A 21,941-nucleotide genomic window follows, 5' to 3' on the forward strand; every position below is an offset into this window, starting at 1 on the left:
CCATGAGTGGATGAGCTGCCTGGTCAGCCTCAGTAACAATCTGAGGTCCCTTATAAGATCCTCCAAAGCTAGCTAGCTACGAAAACAAAATCACCACTCATTCTAAGGGCATCCACAAAGCATTCTGTAGCTATGTCAAGAATATCACTGGCAACACCCAGATCTGCTCTGAGTTACAGCACAATGGCATGAAAATTACAGAACCAAATGATATTGCCAGCATCCTGGCAGATATGTTCAGTGCTAACTTTACCCCCCTCTCACCCCCTAAAGGGCCTATATCTATACAGGAAGAATGCAGAGTCCCTGTAATCACATCTATGCAGATAAAAGCTGCACTCTCTAAAATCAAAAACACAGCATCCATGGGACCGGACAACAACCCAGGCTGCGTTTTACATGAAATTCAGAATGAACTGGCTCCCCACCTAAGCAGCATGTTCAGTGATAGTCTCACATCAGGCTTTGTGCCCACTGAATGGCACACAGCAACAGTTATCCCACTCCACAAAGGGGGAGCCACCACTGATCCTGGGAACTATCACTCTATTAACCTGACGAGCCTGGTCTGCAAGGCTATGGAACATATCATCATGGAACTCATAAACAAAGACATTGGTAACCTCCAAACTCTGGACCCCACCCAGTTCAGGTTTGTGAAAGGCAGAACATGTCTTCTGAACCTGATCAACTTCTTTGAAGCAGTCACCAAAGCCGTAGACGAGGGTAAGGTGGTTCACACAGCCTATCTTGACCTCGCCAAGGCTTTCAACACCATCCCCCATTCTGGAATTATAGCTAAGCTCACTAAACTAGGTATAAATCACTACGTCACAAGATGGGTTGCCAACTGGCTCTCTGACAGAACCCACACTATAAAAGTTGCAGACTCCAAATCTGACTTCAAATCAGTGAGAAGTGGAGTACCACAGGGTTCAGTCCTGGGACCTTTCCTGTTTGGTATCTACTTCTCTAAAGTACAGGCTAACACAGAAGGCCTCTGGCTAACAAAGTACACAGATGACTGCAAACTAGGAGGCATAGTCAAGTCCCCAAATGATGTGGACATCCTAGAGAAGGGCCTCACTGAGACAGATGCCTGGTGTCAGAGGTATGGCCTCAAGCTCAGTGCCAAAAAGTGCATTGTCATCCTCTTTGGTAAAAACTCTGTACCCATGAACTACCACATAAACGGCAGTCTACTTAATGCTGAATGTGTGATAAGAGACCTTGGGAACCAGGTGGACAGTAGTCTCTCCTTTGATAATCACATTGCCACAGTAGTCAGGAAATCCTTCTATGTGGCACACCTCATTACAAAAGGGTCCTCATCCAGGAAAAAAGAGGTCATTGTTTCCCTCTACTCAGCACTCATTAGACCCATTATAGAGTACAATGCCCCTTTTGGAATGTACCTCACAAGACATCTGCAGCAGCTGGAAAGGCCACAGAAGTACCTCACAAAGAGGATTACTGGCCTCAAACAGATGCCCTACACTGACCATCTGAAAAAACTCCAGCTTTACTCTGTAGCATATCGCCTACTCTGAGGAGATCTCTGCCTAGCATATAAAGCTATGTTAAACCCAGAGCTGTTGGACATGCTACACCTTAAAAAAATCCCAATCCCTCGGAGCTACACGCTTTAGGGACCTAAATCTTGTCACCACAATAAACAGGACATGCTGGAGGGATAGATTCCTGTCCCAGAGACTTCCCATACTCTGGAACAAGCTACCCATCTATGTCAAGCAAAGTTTCTCATTAGCACTCTTCAAGAAAAATCTTGATGAGTGGATGGGAAATAGGAAATACACCCTGGGATCACTTCTGTGGCTCTGCTCGACAGGGGTGCAGGAAATTAACTTTCTTGGGTGGCATAAGCCAGGGAACCTTGTTGACTAGGCTTATGTATGCCCTTGGGCCAATAGCCTAGTACCTACCTATGAGCCTAAATATAAAGGAAAAGCACAAAATAGGCAATTTATTGATGACCAAAAACATTTTTATAGAGAATTGGGAAACAAGGTAAAAGGAATTGAAAGACCACCAAAAAAAGAAGATATATGTTGGAGACATATTTATGAAGATCCTGTGGAACATAACAAAAATGATAAATGGATAGAATAAGTAAAAGAAAGAATAAAAAGTTCAAATGTACAGGATATGAAATGGGATGAAGTAACATCCAGAGAGATTGAAACAAAGTTAAGAAAAGCCTCTAATTGGAAAACCCCAGGCCCAGATGCAGTACCTAACATTTAGCTAAAAGTATTAACATCTTTGCATGAAGATTTAGCAATGAGTAAGAAATATTTGTATGCACACCCCAAACAGACACCAGCCTGGAAAACAACAGGAAAAACAATGATCCTACTTAAGAGTGAACCTACAAGGTACCCTAAAAACTATAGATAATAACTTGCCTTCCGACGACGTATAAACTATACACTGGAACTGATGCCAACAGAGTTTCTAGTCATTTAGAAGAAAACTCAAAATCAGGCAGCAACTGTGTGTCCCAAAAAATAAAAGAAAGAATATATAAGGTGAAGGATCAGATGAGAAAACAAGAAATGTGAAAATGCATAAATATAGTTGCAAGTACAGAAAACTACTGGAACAACCTCGTGTTGAACAGGATCAAATGCAGGAATGGTTAAAGAGAGGCAAATTAAAACTGAAAGATAAAAGCTTAATATTGGTGGCCCAAGACAGTGGACTATCTACATGTTGGTTTACAAAGTCCATTGAACATGTGGGAGAAACAGAGAAATGTAGATTTTGTAAAACAGAATTTGAAACAGTTGCACACCTTGTTGCTGGTTGTGACATACTAATGACAGAAGGACTGTATACTGAAAAACATAATAATGTGGAAAGACTGTTGCACTGGGGATTGTGCAAACATTAAAATACTGAAGTAGTTGAAAAACACTGGAAGCATGAGCCACAGAGCATCATAAAAAATGATGAAGTCTACATCACATGGGATCACCCATTATCAACTGTTCAAAAGATAGATGCGAGAAAACCAGATATAGTGGTTCATGAAAAGAAGATAAAAGTTGTATTCATAATTAAAATCGCTACACCCAGTGACTACAGTGTCTTGTATACTGAGAGACACAAAGTCATTTAAATATCAGGATTTGCAGGCAGAAATGAGAGCAATGTGGAAGAAAGATATCCAGACAGTTCCAGTAATAGTAGGAGCAACGGGTCTTACAATCTACAGTCGTATTTAGATATATTACAGATACATGTAACTCCATACAAATTGCAAAAGGAGTCATTACTGGGCACACTGTGGGTGCTGCAAAGAGCACTTCTGGCTGACATCAAAGATTGAAGCAATACTACTTTCATGAACTTTAATCATACTTTGACTTAGGAATGGGGCCCATTCCCGTCATGGTATAAGAAACCCAAAAGATTTGGAGAAATTAAAAAGCAAGTGCAGATATAGGTACTTCAACTGCAACTTCTAGAGGATATACATATTAAAACTGCAACTCTACCTAGTGAATTCTGCATCCCTTTTTTCAAACACAATAACATAAGAATAATCATCACCATCATCATCATCATCGTCTAGGTCTTATTTGATCTACATGCCGCCTCATAAAGACCACAGGTTAAGAAAACCAAATTCTAAAAATATTTAGTTCCTCCTGGGATCAATTTAGGGCCAAAACTGTAGTTTGAAGTAATTTTGAATTGAGAAGACATCCACACGTCCATTTTTTTCAGTTTTTAATTTTGTTTTTTTTTTTGCTTGTATTGCTGATAGAGGTAAGTGAAATGCAGACTTCTATCATTACTACCTAATCATATGTGCAGGAAACAAACTTGCTGTCCCCTGAGGTGTAATTCTGTAGTCAAACAACAGACTAGCAATTTATTTTCATGTTCTCATCTTTCATCATCTTCATCCCCTTGCAGATATTCTGTGCAGCCTTTCAAAAACCTCGATGAATAAGGAAATGGAGTAGAAAGTCAATAGAAATAACAAGACAAATTGTTTATTTTGATCAACTTAGCAAATTCCACTCTAATGAAAGAAAATCTGTTATCAATGTCAAGCATTTCAGGAATTCCATCCATACTAAAACTTCATTTAATTTTTAAATGATTGTTTCAGAAGTAGAGCAGTTAACATCATATGCATCTCTCTACATCGAATAAACACCTATGAGAACTGAAACACTTTCCAAGGCCAGAGATTGGGATGTGGGATTGGCTTTACCCAGCCAGTAATGATAGTACTCAGTGCCATTGTAGTAGCAGGTACATGTAAGGAGAGGGTAAAGCAGGCTCCTGTGTTGACATGAGTGCTCATGTCAGCCATCAGGGGGCATGGTTATACCCTTAAAAAAATGCTTTGAAGGATGCCTGGATGACAGCCTCTGTGATTGGATCTCAGACAACAGTGTATGAATGGTCTGGGATAGCTCTCACACTGTGAGAAACAAATAGACCAACAGATCTCTTAAGTGTGCTGAATGGTTGGCATCAAAGAGCCAAAATAAACAAATAACTACATTTTCCAAAGAATGAGCCAGGGTAGCCCACATTATTCCAGGCCATTATTCAAGCCATTCCCATTACTGCAGAGCTGTATTAGCCATTTATTTGCTAGTTGTTTTACAATAATTAAACAATCTGAGCAATGCTAGGCCATGATAAGTATAACCAAACCATACAGGGAAAGTAAGTGACTTATTTAGATTTGCACAGTTTACAAGATGTGCCTGACAGGATTCAAACCCAATTCGATCAACCATGAAGCTAATGAAATTGTTAACACACTTATGGTCACCAAAAAAATGTACTAATTGAATCAGCAGTAACAAAAAAAGTTATGTGTTCTTTTTTCATGTATTCCTCTTAAAAGGGGACATAACTATACCACTGGGCTCCTCAAATCCAAAAATAAGGCTGAATCCTGACAGACACAACTTGTATACTGTAGAAATCTAAATAAGTAATTTAAATTCCCTGTACCCTAAACTCTACCCCTGAAAAAGGAACCTCTGGTCCCAATAGGACTATGGGATATGAGGGTTAAATAAATGTCTTTGAGTGTGTGTGTGTGTGTGTGTGTGTGTGTGTGTGTGTGTGTGTGTGTGTGTGTGTGTGTGTGTGTGTGTGTGTGTGTGTGCGTGTGTGTGTGTGTGTGTGTGTGTGTGTGTGTGTGTGTGTGTGTGTGTGTGTGTGTGTGTGTGTGTGTGTGTGTGTGTGTGTAGCTATATGCATTTCTGTCAGTTTATTTACCTACACAATATACAGTTATAAGCAGTGTAGAAGCAGAAAGACTCCGCTGCTCATATTATAGTATAATATCTTAGGTTAACTCCTGCAAATACATTAAGATGACTGTCAACAATGTTCTGGTGGAATCCATAGCTAAGTGTGCAGAAATGTAACATGCCTACAGTTACCTAAACACCAAAGTGCAGCAGTCGTGGCAACTTCCTAATGTACCAGTGAAATGTAAATTCATGCTTAAAGGAGTCTGAAACTATGCTCTTGCATATGTTACATGCATTTACTGATATAGCAGTCAATATTTCATGAACTGATATTCAAAAGGGTGGTCAAAGCACCCCAGAATATTTAATGAAAGTGGAATTTAAACTGCAGTTCAAAGTAGGAAGTGATAAGCAGAATTTACTTACAATGGTATCACACCAGAACTCAGCCACCTCTCCAACCCTCATTGAAGTAAGCAGCAGTTCCCAGATTTCTAGCTTAAACATCCTGCCAACTATCAGAGTCATAGGCATCCCCCATTTCCTGCTGTCATCAACGATTGTCCTGTCAAAGTCTTCCATTAGAGTCTGGAAATGGAATGTGATCTATAGAGAAAGAAAAAGGTTTAGATTAAGGATCTATTGATCACCAGCAAGCATTGTGTGAACTTTTTTCTACTTGCAAGAGCATGTGGATGATACAAATTTATTATCTCTATAATCTTCATAAATTATGGTAATTTCGTTTAGTACCATTTCTGCTAATGTTAATTTATGAATTTTTTTGTCAGAAATAAAATCTGTATTCTCACTATTTCATCCTTGTGATGTTCATGAGATGTAGTTTCCAAAGCAGCAGCAAAAGTGATTGTACAGAAATTCAGATGGACTAGTGAGAAGTTTAAAGACATTTGTGTTTCCCAGATGAGTACCATGGAAGATAATAGCAATCTACATATTCCTTTATAAAAATAGCCAAATTAATCAATTTACCAATTCCAAAAACGCAGGTAAAAAATGCCTCCATAAAAATATTGTTGTCTTCCCACTCTATTACTTTTTTGAACCCAGAAAAATATTTTTTCATACAAAAAAATAATGGATGAACTTTAAGCAATTTCTAGTCAGAGTCTATGTGGTGGACTAAAAGGCTATATATCTGTACATTATACCCTGATCATCTTATGCTGATTGTCTTCAGTAAAACTTAGCATTCATTATTTATGCAGTTTATTTATTTTTTCTAAAATACCTTCAGAAATTCAATATAACTCATTAATGCTTCACTGTTCTTTCACTCAGTCTAATAAAGTGTTAATGACAAATGACAAATCCAGTCACATACCCCAAACATCGCTTCACTTAATAATCTCTACCTTCAGTGACTACAAAGGTTCTTTCCAGCTTGCCTACATGAAGTTATCTTTGAACATAGCAAACTAGTCCTCTATCTTTCCAGCCATCTTCAATACTAAAAATGTTATACCTTTAGTGTACATTATTTCTCTATATAATCACCTGTCAGTCTAATGATTATATATTGTATTGGCAGGTGAATTTAAATCCTGAAACATATTCAAAGATATGAAGAATGTAAAGTTACTGTTTTGCGATATATTCAGTAGTGTCATTTAATTCCACTGGTTTATAGCACATCATAAACTGCAAACATTGAGCACTGTCTGAACAAAACAAAATTAGGTACTGTATAAAGCAGCTGCTAATATAACCAACCACAACATCACTTCTGATTTGTTGTCTTGTAGTGACACCTTTTCTTTTGTTTTCATTGCTGGTTGCAATAGACACAACTATTGTGAAAATCAGTAGACTTATTCCCCAGCAACTTAATCCAGCACATCATGGCAACTTAAAGCCATGCAAAATATATAAATAAATCCACTATCTGTTCTCATAAGTATCCACACATTTCTGAACTCTGTAGAACATTGATCAGCTAGTTAGATTGTTTACAATGCAAATGTGATGTTATATGTAGCATTCTTCTATGAGATGATTTAGAAATGCCAAAAAACAACAACCAAAAGAATAAAATCATCTGTTTTGTGACTAAACAATGCATTACTCACCCATTGCAATTTCCTAACTCTGCACAGTCGTAATCACTTAAGATACTAAATGGTGACCCATCCCTTAATATCAGTGATCCTCTTAGCGGCATTGGTGAGTGCTCAGATCTATGCTAAAATAAAGAAATCCTGCTCTTTTTGTCTTCTGTAAAAGAAAATGGTGTTACTCTTGTCTCCTTCAGTCATACCACAACCCTTCCACTATGGACCCCCACCTAACAACTGTTTCATCACTTCTTGCCACCAAGAACTGTGCCCTGCTCCTTGGGACATGAACACAATTTTAAGAACTCTGAAGCTGACTGTGTTCTAAGTAAGCAGATACAGTACATGTTTGGAGAACTGTGGACTCATTGCATTTGTATGAGTGTTTCAAAAAGTTTATACTAAATAGCAAAGCTTAAAAATAAAACATTTATAAAAGTCAAATAATTTAACTTATTCCATCCAATACAGCTCTTTTGAGTGTGTACTTTTAATGCCCAGTGAGTGTGGCTTGAGCCTTTAAAAATGAAGTTATCACCTTACAGTTCTAACCAATACCTGTTTACAGAGGTCAAATATCAATACAATTGTGTTTGCCATCAGGTATGCTTCAAGATAAAATATTCTGATATCTTGTATGTAGCATAGTTTTGGAATTATTAATACAAATATGAACAAGCAATATTTGATGCCATTTGTTGCTGGTTGTGCATGTGCATTGATTTTGCTCTCTCTCTGATCCATCGAGCAATTTGTGAAGACAGAAAGACAATTTTTGTTTTATAAACTCTTTATGGGGATATGTGTGTTGTGTTTATCTATTTTTTGACCAAATTAAAGATTTGAAATAGGAGTATAGGGCAAAGAAGAAAGAGGGTAGTAACAAGAGGGTAGAACACCAGATGAGCAACTAAAGAATGAGCAGGATGGAGGTGGGGTTAGAGTATATCCTTCAGTTTCTTAACTCAGTAATGCTACATGAATCCATAAATTTGGTAGAAAGTACCAAACTCTCTCACAGAATTTATGTATTGATGATATGAATGTTTCATTGCAGGTGATGCAACATAATATAAAGAAAAGAGAACTCCACCTGAATGGATATACCTTTGTCACTGATTTTCCCTGAACCAGAGCATTAGCTAGGCATGCCACAGAATCAGTCATACAGAATGTCTCAGTATAACACATTTCAGCGGCATGGAACACGTGACAGCAAGGGAAGAGAAATACACCTAAAAGGATTTGAATCTATGCCACTGTCACTCATATTCCCTGGCATTAGCCAGATATGCCACAGAAGCACACATGGGACAAGCATCAGAATAAAATGCATTGTAGGGAAATGGAATACAGCTGGAAACTGCAAGCTAAAGTATAAAACTGTATAACATCCTCAGGGGATTAGAATCCTGTATCCAGTTCAATGACAATGTACACATCACTTCACAACTACAATGAACATGGAAACCACTGCAGAGAAAGTATTCATTTTATCTTATTTTATAATTGTTTGATAACACACATTGATGCTCAGATCTTTTGCATGAGTGAGGGAAATACTTTTAGCATGTGACAAGGATTTTTCTTCATTTTTACCACAGGATAAGGAGTATCATTTTTTTCTAGTTATATATTGTCATTGATATTGCTCTCTGCTGACTGAATTGTGTTGTATGGCTACAGAAATATAATTTTTAATAAGCCTTTTGTGAGAGTGTGTATGTTTATCATTTTTAACCATATTATAGGTTGAAAATGGAAGTATAGGAGCTGTATGTAAGAGAACAGCAAGTAGTGGGTAGAGCACAAGGTGCGCAAATAAGGAATGAGTAGAATGGAGGTGGGATAGGAGCATGCTTCTCAACTCCTTAGCTCAATGTTGGTCTTTCGGCTTTTCCCGGTTAGGGGTCACCACAGCAAAACTCCGGTCCACTAATGACTGGCAGTAGATTTTACGGTGCCGAGTTGCCAGCTTGACGCCCAACCTTCAGTGAAGGCACTCTCATTCACACATGTCTTTTGGAGGCCACTCGACCACGGAGAGGACATGCAGACTCCACACAGAAGGCGCACCCCACACTCCAGCTGAGAACTGAATGGGAGAACCTCTTGCTGTGAGGCAACAACGCTACTGCTGCACCACCATGGATAAAATAATCCTGGTGAATTACATAAATAACTGTATTTATATAATGTCTGAAATCCTCAGTGATTTGTCAGAAAACTACACTTATGATTCCATTACTGATAGATTTGTTGAATCTGTTGCAAGTAAAATGGTATCAGTAATACTCAGTCTTGGTATCTAAACTTCTTCTGCAACAGCAGCAGAATGGTTTGGAGGGACAGATACATCTCACAGAGAATACCACTGCTCTGGAACAGACTCCCCATCTACATAAAACAAATTTTATCCCTGTCCATATTCACGTGCAACTTAGATCCTCAGATAAGAAACCGAACTTTTTACTTCAGGAGTGCCCCCTGTACTACTAGGGGACAGAAGCAGCTCCCAAATGTTTTATCACATACATGCGTTCACTAAAATTATCAATGGTATGATCCCACTTATTCTCATTAGGAGTAGTATTTTATTATCGACCATGGGATGGGTAAGGCCAATCTATAATCAAATGTAATAGGTTATTTCAAGCAGAAAAAAAGTAAAATTGATTTGGCATAAACTGACTCAAAAAGCCAGATAGCCTAGTACTTACCTATGAACATACTGAACCAGAAGCATAGTTAGTTCAACCAGCACCCCACCCCTTCAGCTCTTCAAGTAAAGAGCAAAAAAAAAAAACACTTTACTGAAATAAGCCAATACATGTTAATCCCCTCCCCCAGCTTTTTCATTGAAGAGAAAAAAAAGATGTTCCTTCTACTGGCACACCAACCAGGTGGTGAGCTGGATGACATAGCTTCTCTCCCTTCTGCCTCAGCCATTCAGGTCCCTTTTCTGTGCCCTGCCTCCAACTCTCCTTTAACATATTTAAAAAAAATACTGATTATTTTAAACTGTAGTGACAAATGTAGCAAACAGTTGCTACAGTTTTTACCCTGCTTGCAAGGAGCACTATAGTGCTCATATTTTAGTTTATAAAAAAGTTCTGTTGTTTAAACTGTAGCAAACTGCTTGCTGCAGATGTAGCAAACAATTGCTACAGCTTATACCCTGCCTGTATGAAGTGCTCAAGTTTTAGTTTAAAAAATATACATATATTATATGTTTAAACTGTAGCAACCATAGAGCACGGTAAAAGCTGGTATTGCATTAAAGAGTGATTAGAATTGGCTGATTGCACCCCCAACACTTTGTGCTTTCTTGCTCCAACTTAGCTATGCTACTAGTATAAAATACTGGAGACAATCATGTGTACATTAGTCAACTATTGGAGAAGTTGAGAGGTATGGATTAAAGTATATTTTATGCAACAGGTGCCTTTTCTGGCAATTAAGAGGTGGGTAAGAGTAGGAGGTTAAGTAGCAGGAAAAGACATACATGACTTCCAGGGTGTAGGTTTACACAATTTCTGGACAGATGTTAGTTCTTAACTGTTTGAGATGATAATTCAGTCCAATCTGCTTCTGGCTATTAATATTATCTGATGTAGTGCATTTTGGATCACAGAGTGTGATTGCCTTGTTAGTGATAGGGTGCAGGTCTGTTTACCTCTGAAGATATCTGCTCATTTTCCCATATTGGGTGTATTTCTGATTTGATTTAATCTCTGTATGATGTGACTGCAGTATGTACATCAAGGTCTATATTACATGATCAAAGTTTCAAAACTTCAAATCTTATATGGTCGACACCATATAATCGAAGTTCTGAAACATCGAAAACGTAATAAAACACAACCTACAAAAACCATTAAAATGCTCTAAGCAGGGGGGGGCTTGCCCCCCTGCACCCCCCACACCTCCCGCTATTTAAATATACCAACTCCAAGATCGCACTATAGTGCAGAAAAGGAAAATCTTCCCTTTCTGTGCTGTACGGATTAAAAGATTAGAAGTTTCAAAACTTCGATCATATGGTGTCAACCATATCAGATTCGAAGTTTTGAAACTTCAATCTTCTGATATAGACCCTGTACATCACCTTCTCATCTATATTCAGGCAGTGCAACATTACATCTATCACTTTATTTCTAGGGGACTAGTTTTGTAGCTGTATATTTTTCATTTATGACCTGTCTTGTTCTTCTGCCAGTGTTTTCTTTCCTTTTATGGTGACAATTACTTGATATAGTGACTGGACTCTCATTGTTTTTGAAGAAAGCTCTCTGTTGCCTAAAGTGTCACCCTTTATCATATAATAGCTTATTTTTATTTAAATCAACAGCTTACAGACTGGATCATGACAACATATTTATTTAATCTTGTTTGCCGAATCTAGCGTTTACTCTTTCTTCAGTTAACTTTATGTTATATTTTCTGAGATTTATTAATTTATCTTACTGTAAGTTATTATTTTGTTCTCTAGATTCCTTATTTGATTTACTATTAATGTGCTTAAGCACTTTAATATAATTAAAGTTAATTGTTGCTAGGAATTCAGGAGGAACAGATACTACTGCTTATGAACAGACTTTTCATTTGATTTCTTTGTTTAGCTACAAAACTTCTTCAAATTATAAGTACAAATGATAAGATTAAAATCTTGTGTCATGATGTAGTAAATCATTCACTGCATCTCAATGTGCATTTTGCCTTTGCTCTTCTTTTCTTGTGCAACTAACTAGAAGTAAGTTCATGGCTTATAATCATTACATCATTTTTTTTGTTTTGAGAATTTTTGTTTCATTTTATGCAGCTATTTTGTTTACTTCTTTACAAACCAGTATCAATTGCAAATCCTATATTCGTTTCATGACATTGATTAGTATTTTTCACCAAATACATTTTAAAAGTAATCTAGCTTTACATCCTACCAAGTATGTCCTGTTTTATATAATGACTGATGCTTTTGTCTTGTATAGCTAGCTCATCATGCAGGTAGAGGGGGCTCATGGTTCTGGATGCTGTGGTGCACCTTTGCAGTAATACTGATTGGTCTCCCTCCATTTCTTCTATTGTATGGTGTTGTTGACAACTAGACTGCAGGATAGTTTTAAAGTATTTTTTCATTTAATATTGTGTGTGTGTGTGTGTGTGTGTGTGTGTGTGTGTGTGTGTGTGTGTGTGTGTGTGTGTGTGTGTGTGTGTTTTTATAAGTTAAAGATTTGGGGTCCATTCAAGCCCAGTACACTTACCGTTGCCCTACTTTAGCAGTCCTGCAGATAACAGTCACAGACAGAGAGAAAGAAAGAAGGTTGCAGCTGATTTAATAGCAACAATCTGCAATTGATTACTGTGAGAATTGTTTATATATGTATTTATTAATTTTTTTTCACAGTCAGACATCTGGTGTGTGCACAGTCATAGACGTTGCTGTAATTGATGAGTGTGCATGTGTGTGGGGGTAAGATTGAAATAAATTACTGTAACAAATTATTATTATCTAGTATCTGAGGTGTACACAGAAAGATAGCTATAGGTATAGGGGCTGTCTGTAGATGAAATGAGTCTGATCCCACTGTTATTTGTTCAACTTGAGCTGTCATTGTTCTGACATTGCAGGACTAATGTGTATTTGTGTAAAGCATGTCAGAATATGATAACATGGCAACTGTTTGCATGAAATAAAGCTGAAATACATGGCCATATTTTCTACCACCATCAGACATCTGGGGTGTACATAGTCAACAAAGTGGCTATAATAGCAGGTTACATGAGCTCTCTGTGAGTATGTCATGCTGTCATTTGCTCATATTAAACTGTAGTTTAGCTTTGCATGACAAATGCATATTTGTGTGAAGCAAGTTAGAAAATAATATTGTGTCTTCTGCTTATACGAAACAAATATACATCACTTTACTATGACCATTATTATTATATTTATACAATCAGATATCTGAGTTGTTCACAGTCAAAAAGCGGTCTATAATGAGTGGTATAGGAGTTGCCTCTTTATGAAAGTGACTGATCCCTCTGCCATTTTTTTCATCTTAAATAGTCATTATAGTGAATTTGCAGAACTTGTATGTATTTGTGTTAAGCCTGCATAAATACTTCACTGTGGCCATTCTTGATACAGACATCTCAGGTATGTCAAATCAACAATGTTTAATTATTTAGTATGACGCTGTTTGCGTATGGAAGTAACTTATGTTGTTGCTATTTGCTTATGTTAAACAGTTCACATTCTGCATTTGCAGATATAGCATGTATTTATGTGATGTATACTCAAGTACTTTACTGTGGCAATTTTTAACACAATCAGACATCTGAAGTGTGCATAGTCAATAAAGTGGCTGTAACTGATGGATTTTGTGGTGTCTATAGATAGAAATAACTGTGTGGGGCAGGATTGTTGCAGTGAATATAAAATAACAGGCTATGCATAATGTCTTTCACTTTACATCATAAACATTAACACTGTACATAATAAGTAACTGTGGCAGAATGGGTAGGGTGTGTGTAGCAGCAACTGGTCACTGGTGCATTTATAGCATTGCCATCTCACAACTTGTCTCAGTGTTTGGTTCTTGGCTGTGGTTTCTGCTGCATGAAGTCTTTATGTTCTCCTTGTTTCTGAAGGGGTTTTACTCAAGTGTTCTGTTTTCCTCCCCAGACCTTCAGCTGAATAAGTAGATTTTGACACAAGCTTAGTAGTGGATGCAATCCTCACCTTCTTACCTGGGCCCATCATGTCTAAAATTAGCCCTGCACTTGAAATGCACACTGATAGAACAGTTTGTCAATGCAATACTGTGTTCATTTATTTTGCTTTCCACCCAGCCAAACATGTGTGTATAAGTGGATATATTTCATTGTTAGGAATAAGGAGGCATTCTGTGTATCAAGCTAGTATATATTTTGATTTGGCCATTTTTTTTTTTTACTTTTGCCCCAGTTTATGTGTAAGGCTGCAAGAACTAAATGTATACCTATGGTAATTTGTTCTTTCACTTTCATCCCAATCAAAAATCAAACTAGTACACAGAAGGTGACTATCTTTTTGACATGGTAGGGAGGAAGGCACTCTTCCAACATATGATTTATATATTCACCCAAGCATTTATCTTCTCAGGTTATTGGGAACTACTGTTTTTGTCAGGTTTAAATATGATTTGAAACAACATATTTCTTTCTTGAAAGAAAAGAAAAGAAAACTGAATTTTCTTTTACTCATGATTGTTGTTCAGATCATCTAATTAAGTTCAAGTTTATAATAGTGCTTCATTTTTTATCACTTTACAAAAACAACACTCAGAATAAAATTATAATGATGAATTATTATTAATAATAATAATAATAATAATAATAATAATAATAATATAACTGTAACATGAGACATGATCCTTCCCTCTTCAAGAGAAAGCTTGATGAGTGGATGGGAAACAGAAAATTCACCCCATGGATCACTCCAGTATCTCTACTCGACAGAGGCTCTGGGAACTAAGGTCGGGTGGTATGATGCCAGTGTAATCCTATAGGCTAGGCTTGTAAAAGGCTCCAGGGACATTAGCCTAGTACACACCTATGAACCTATGAACCTATGATTTACTGAAAAGAAATCCTACTAAGGAAGTCACAAACAGTAAGCAAAATAACATAATAAATGTTAGAGCCAGAGACAATCTCTATAATGTCTTCACAAAAATATTTAACAAAGTCAAAAGGTTGGAAAAACATTCAAAATTACATCTCACATCATCTAGAATTCTATAACGTCTAGGGGCATAGTAGCTTCCAGAACCCTTCACTTAATTTAGCTACTTCCTCTATAATTATTTTGGTAAGTCTTTGCCAGTTAAGGTGTGTTGAATGGAAGAAGGAAACCATTGAAGAGAAGAAAAAGTCTGGAAAAAAAAAAGCAAGAAAGTATAATCTTCCTGGGGCCAGGACTGGTGGAAACAGTAGGGGGTATAACCAGTGTGTAAGAGGGGGTGCCATGGAGTCCTGTATCTAGGGCTCCAGTACACATAAGTCCAGTCCTATTGTTTGCAGTAAGACATCCTAAGTTGTATATAGTCAACAAAGTGGCTAAAATGAGTTTGTACTGATGCAGTCTTTGGATTAAAGTGTTTGACCTCCAACTGTTGTTTGTTAACAGTTAAATAGTCATGGAACTTCTATAATATAAGCCCATCTCAATCTAGTTAGCTCCAACCTACACTTTCTTTGAAGTTACTTGCTGCCACTGTGAAGGTATTTAAGACTATATGTCTAAAACACAAAAATCTGTAAATGTAGCTTACAGTAATGGTAATTTGGATATACTGTAAGCATTTAAAAACTAGTCTGAGAAAGATTTCTGTATTTAAAATCTCTGCAATTTTCTACACATGACAATAACCATCTAATCACATATATCAGTTCTTAAGCTTTCCTACAATGACATGATAGAAATTGTTTTCTAAATCCAAGAAAATAAATTCTGCTATTCTATCTATCCTATATCCACTGTCCTGCTATTGAAACCTTAAATATAGTAAGCTGAAAGCTGTATGATTGTCTTACTTCTGTATCTGTCTATATTTATCTCGGCTTAAATAAATTAATCTGCTTTGTAAAATCCCAATATCAAACATATAGGCCTTTAATTTTTGGATTCTGTTTTATTGCCTATCTTGATAATTGCACCATATCAGTATATGTGCAGTTATTACCTGCTGTTCAGACGGTGAGCTGGTGAAAATACTTGTTAATGGTTCTGTTAAAATACCAGCACAAGCTACACTAGATATGAAAGTATTAACTCAGATCCAGTACATCTATTCATTTTAACCAGTTAACTACTAACACATTTTTTGGGGTAAGGTCTTTAGTTCTTTTATGTGTTTTAAGTTATTATGCCAAGGTAGAGAAACTTATTTAAAAATGTATGGCCAGATTCAATAAAGCCTACATGGTCTGTTTACACTATGGGTGCATCTCAGCATTGTGCACACATGATAGAGTACTGTTTTAAATTCAGTAAGCAGCTCTACATTGTGTGTAGAGATGCACAAACAAGGTAAACACTGTGGCATGCTAATTACAGCATAAGCAGCTGAATTGTATGCTATCAACCAATCCAAGATGAAGGAGCTATTCAACAAGCTATCAAGCCACCATTTAGACTCAGTGCTGGTTTTCCCTGTGAATTCCAAAGCTATTGAAATATAGCCATGGAAAGGAGTCTACACAGAAACAATGTTAGGGGCTGCTGTTGCTTTAATTCATGTGTATGTGCAACAACCTAAAGTCTGTTTTGCTGCTGCTGCTGCTGCTGCTAATAGACCAAGGCAAAGAAGGAAAAGCATTTTCATACCCCATTTAACGTATAACAATCTACATGATGTGGAAATTGTAGACTGCTACAGGGTGGATACAAACACACTACAGAAACTCTGCAACCTCTGTCATCCAATCAAGAGGAACCCTTACCAGTGGAAACAAAGGAATTTTACCTACAGAAACCTTTCAGAGACAACAGGGGACATATTGGGTGTGTCACAGGCATCAGCATCCAGTCAAATATATTTTCTTGTACTTCTGAGAACAGAGCAACAAATATGCATGAGTTCTATATTGTAGCACATTACCCTGAAGTACTGGGTGCCATAGACTGCACACACACACACATAAAAATTAGGGCACTAACCGAGGAACAGGGAAGGGTCTACATAAATAGAAAGGGCTTCGAGTCTATTAACTGCCAAGTCATGTGTAATGCAAAAGGAATCATCTTGAACATATGTTCTGTCAATCCAGGCAGTTACCATAACTCAATATCTGGCACACCTCCCAATTGTTTGTATCAGATGTTCACTAGGGGAGATATCCTACAGGATTATTTACTGAGGAATGCAGTTAATGTACTGGAAACATGGCTGATGATGCCCATCAGAAATGCACACACACCCACTAAAGAACGCCATAATGAGGCACACACTCAAACCAGAAATATCATAGAATGTGAGTTTGGGATGCTGAAGTCACAGTTCTGGTGCCTAGATACATCTGGGGGAGCTCTACAGTGCAATCCATATACATGTACTGAAATATTCACTGTATGTGGCATGCCACACAACATCATCCTGAGAAAACAGCTTCAGCAGGATCAACAAAGGGAAGAGGCACACATCCCACCACCAATGGTAAGATCACCACAGCCGTACACAGGTGAGGAGTCAGAGGGGGAACCAGCAGCTGCTGTGGGTGTAGGCAGATGTAGGCATACTCAGTATGCCCTCACATTGGCTAAGAGGCAATGTATAGTGCACTCGCTCACCAATAAGGGGCTAAAATTTTCCTCCTATGCACATTCATATAGTAGCATTGATGCCAGGCAATGCCACAACCTTTACCTACACATGTAATGACTGTGTACTCCTAGCAACAGAAAGAGTCTGCCCTGAACTAAAATTGTTGCAACTGTTGGATTTACAAGGTAAGTGATGAACCTGGAGTATAATGTTTAATAATATGAATGAGTGGCATATCTTTTCATGTTGTTACTTGGTAATGTAAGCAAGTAAAGGGTGGGTGATTTGTACAGAAATCTAAGATTCACATAGTCATACCTCTCAAAAGTACCTGTGGGTCACCGAATGTCTGCAATTTAGCACCATACTTTTGTACTACAAAATCATTAAAGAGATAAGTTAGAAAGTAATGAGACACATTTCAGTTTCCGACATCACAATCCTCACAAAATCATTGACAATACTTATGCAAAAAATGGTTGATTCTATCAGTTGTCTAACTTTCTAAGACCAATATAAGTCAAAGGTACAATTACCAAATCAACATCACAAATGCAGATATACTAAGCACTAAGTCAGTTATGTAGCCTATGTATCAGACACAGATGTTATGTATCCCTGAATCCAAAAGATAGAAAACAAGGATATGGCACAGTTATCATCACTTGCACAGGGTGTTGTGTGTGTGTAGGGGGGCAGGAATCCTAGGCTGACATAAAAGATTGATGAGTGTGTGTGAGTAAGAAAGAGAAGCAGACAGACATTTGGATAAAGTAACAAAGGCCACTGAGACAAAATGAGCTTTAAGCTTCATGACTGAACAACATAACTGTTGTGTGTTTGTCTGCATGGGTCCTCCAGGTGACATTGGTGTGTGAGTGTCTACATGAGCACAGCCAAGCTCTGTCTTGGTATGTTGGACAGGTGTGAGCCATGAGCCATGCATGGTAGAGGAAGCACTTCATCATTGTCGAACCCAACCACATGAGCTGGCTCTGCCAGGAGTTGCACGGCTATGTCCATGCCTATGGTCAGATGCACCGCTGCTACTTGAATGTGTCTGATGTCTGCTGGATGAGCTGCTCTCACAAGAACACCCAGGACCATAACCCCATGACCTGCCATGTCTGGGTGTAAATACCTCAACCACTGACAGAGCAAGGGAAGTAGTGCCACTATGGGAATGTGATCAGGCACAGCCATGTTAGCTAACAGCAGATGATATGGCTGACCTATGCCCATGAGAATGCTATACCCTTCCTAGCAGATGTTTAATCACAGACACTGCCCATTCCAACACGTCATTCATCTGATCCATTGACTCAGCAACAAAGTAGAGGCAGTCATGCATGTCAGCCTGTGTCACATCTACAACCTTAAACTTTTCTCTGGAGGACCTATGGGAATGTGCCTGTGCCTCCATGATGGCCCTAAACATACATTGAGTGGCATGGGAAGACATACCTGGATCAGGTGTAGGATAGACAAGCAGACCTCTTCAGAGCACCCCTAACAACCCTCCTGTATGGCACCTTGACCACACTTTGGCTACGGCCAACAGGCACTGAAGTCACAGTAACCACATTTCCCTGATCAGGTGTCTCACCCTCCACCTGCCCAATATCTGAGGGCTTAATGGAATGGGTTGGTGTAGGCCTACTGACTGTGTCCAATGAAATTACTGGAGACAGCTGAATATCAACCTCAGTGTCAGATTCAACTTCTGCACACCCTGATTGTGCCTCTGTTTGGCCACCATCATTATCAGAGTCTGCCGATACTCTGACATCAGGTAGTAAGAGTCCTATATTTTCACTGTCAGGATCACCTGTGATAATATGCAACAAACACAGGAAATAAATTAATAGCTGCACTACTATAGTTTAATGTATGCTAACAAACTAACAGTGATGCTACTACTACAGACAGTACAGCAGTACATACAAGAGTCTTGACACCCCACATCACACATATGGATAAAAGTTATATATTTTTTGAACTGCTCATCACCACTGACAAAGAATATGTTGGCTTACCATGTGCAACTGATGCTATGCTTCACATGGATGATGGTCATGGAAAAGAAAAAAAAAAAGAGGAGGACATCATCACTGTCCATTACCAAGTCCAACAACAAACTTTTGACATGATGACAAGCTTTCTAAGCCCATGTGTACTCAGTCAGCATGTATTGTTAACTGTAGCAATCTTCTTCAATCTCTCCCCAACCAATTTATTGTTAAAAACAGTAGCTGCATGTTGTAAATGTATATATGTAAATATTATTGAACAATTGAGATACATAAGCCTACCTGGAAACTTCTCCTGCAGCATACTTGCTGTCCTTGAAACAGTAGCACAAATGTCAAGGACAAGCTGTTCTGCACTATCCTGGGAGCTGTTGGGATCCCTGACAGTGGACAGGAACTCCTCATTTGCTGTTGGTGGTAGCTCTGTAACATGCCCCCCCAGTAACTAGCCGATCAAGGGCCACTGCAGCTGCTGTCCTCTGTGCAGATGAGATCACGTCAGTGGCCCTGTCACATGCCTGATCATAAGTCCTGTTGTGGCTGCCTACTGCATTCACATCAGTAACTATCTGCTGCCAAATTTGCATTCTGCCTGACATATCTCCACGTCCCCTCTCAAGCAGAAAGATACCATGTCACTTAAAAGCCTCCACAATGACCTGATTCTCATAGTCACTGAAAGGGGGGTTTGGGGGATTGAGAGGTCTGGATGCCATAGTCCTAGGTGACCTAAAACACAACAGAAGGATAATACACATAAGTATCATATAACTAAATAATTCCTTGTTTCCAGATAAAACAGAAAGTGTAGCATTTCAATATCACCCACTGGAGAAACATAAAACAGTTAAGATATTTGAAATATGAACAGCAGGAATTATGTGGTTGTAACATATTATATTCCCATACAAAGCAAAGCTGGATGCAAAACAAGGAGTGTAACAATAGCAACACATCCTTGTTTGTGCCAAAACAGAAATGTTGCTTTGCTCCCCACCCCAAAAAAACAGGCAGATGGCACATTTTGCTAACAAACCATCAGTGAAATGCTAAAAGTGCAAATGAACTGTCCCTGAGACATGGCTACAGAGTTAATACAGAGCAATCCATTTTAAGCTATTGCCAGTCATGTATACCTGTGAAATGTGTTGACAAACATGCCCATGCCATCAGTGCACTTCTGAGTAATGCATACAGATAAAAGTATCATTTGCCGATTAATATATTATATAATATTAAACAGATTATTATTAATGACATTTCAACATATGCAGTATATAACTGAAAAATGCAAGCATACCTTCTCAATGTCAGTAGTCTTCTGTGCAGATAAATCAAAAGTAATAGTCTCTTCTGTGTTCTCGCCTTAACAAGTCACCTCACCTTCAGGATCCCTAGCTACATGTTTGCCTTTTTAGTGTAGAATCAGGGCTGTGAGCAAGATGTAAATCAGGTATAAACTCATTAGAACTGCTGAATATCAAATACTTGGCTCTGAGTAGCAGATGCAAATATATTGCAGGCACTGCCTCCTCAGTGTTTGTTGCTAATGAATTGCAACTGTGAATTATCACTGGTAAAGAGAAATAAAACACAACAGCAATGCAAACTGCCTTACTTCCAGTGGGCATGTTAGGGTATACTTACAAAGTGTAGACATAATTTTATCAAAGTTGGAAATGTAAGTAAGCAGCACACAGTTCACGTTTTGTTCATTAACAGCCAACTTCCCCTTCATTTGTTGACAACTGTGTATTATGGCCATTTAATATCCTCACACATTTTAAGGACAATGATATAGAATGACTTACAGACTGCATGTCTCAGATTACTGGTCAGATAAGACAAGAATGAGCAACAAAAAAAGACAGAACTGCATTTTTGCAAGCAATAGTCATAAAGGGTTGTGCAATCACTCAGTGCAACACATCCAACATTAATACATGTAAAACTAATTGTCATATGGTTTGTTATTACTGTGGATGATGTTGCAGTTGGTTGTATGCAAAATTATTTCAGTTTCCTGCTGCAAAGCTGTTTGTGTGGCAAAGAGGGATAATGCATCCTTACTGTGTTCTGAAGGTTCATTAAAGTGAAAGTTCAAATCCAGACCTATCTGAAATATTCCAAGTGTACTAAAATTTGCATTGTTTATTTCATAAATATATTTTCTTCATTTCAACTACTTTTCCCTTTTATTTTATTTATATTTTTGCTAGTGTTTGTGCAGTGCATTGCTTAGTGCAATTAAGGGAAATGGAGAAAATGAATGACAGG

The 21,941-nt window shown here is 38.0% G+C and overlaps 1 protein-coding gene across 1 annotated transcript in view; it reads right to left on the reverse strand.

Moving 5' to 3' along the window:
• The window catches only part of LOC122789831 (aryl-hydrocarbon-interacting protein-like 1), a 181,403-nt gene that overhangs the window by 107,944 nt on the left and 51,518 nt on the right, over positions 1–21,941 (reverse strand). Inside the window, exon 2 of the mRNA XM_044057269.1 lies at positions 5,682–5,861. Coding sequence (XP_043913204.1) covers positions 5,682–5,861 — 180 coding nt within the window. The remainder of the gene's footprint in view (positions 1–5,681; positions 5,862–21,941) is intronic.

Source organism: Protopterus annectens, chromosome 15.part0 (genome assembly GCF_019279795.1).
Source record: "Protopterus annectens isolate FY-2018-M chromosome 15.part0, PAN1.0, whole genome shotgun sequence".
Taxonomy (NCBI): domain Eukaryota; kingdom Metazoa; phylum Chordata; order Ceratodontiformes; family Protopteridae; genus Protopterus; species Protopterus annectens.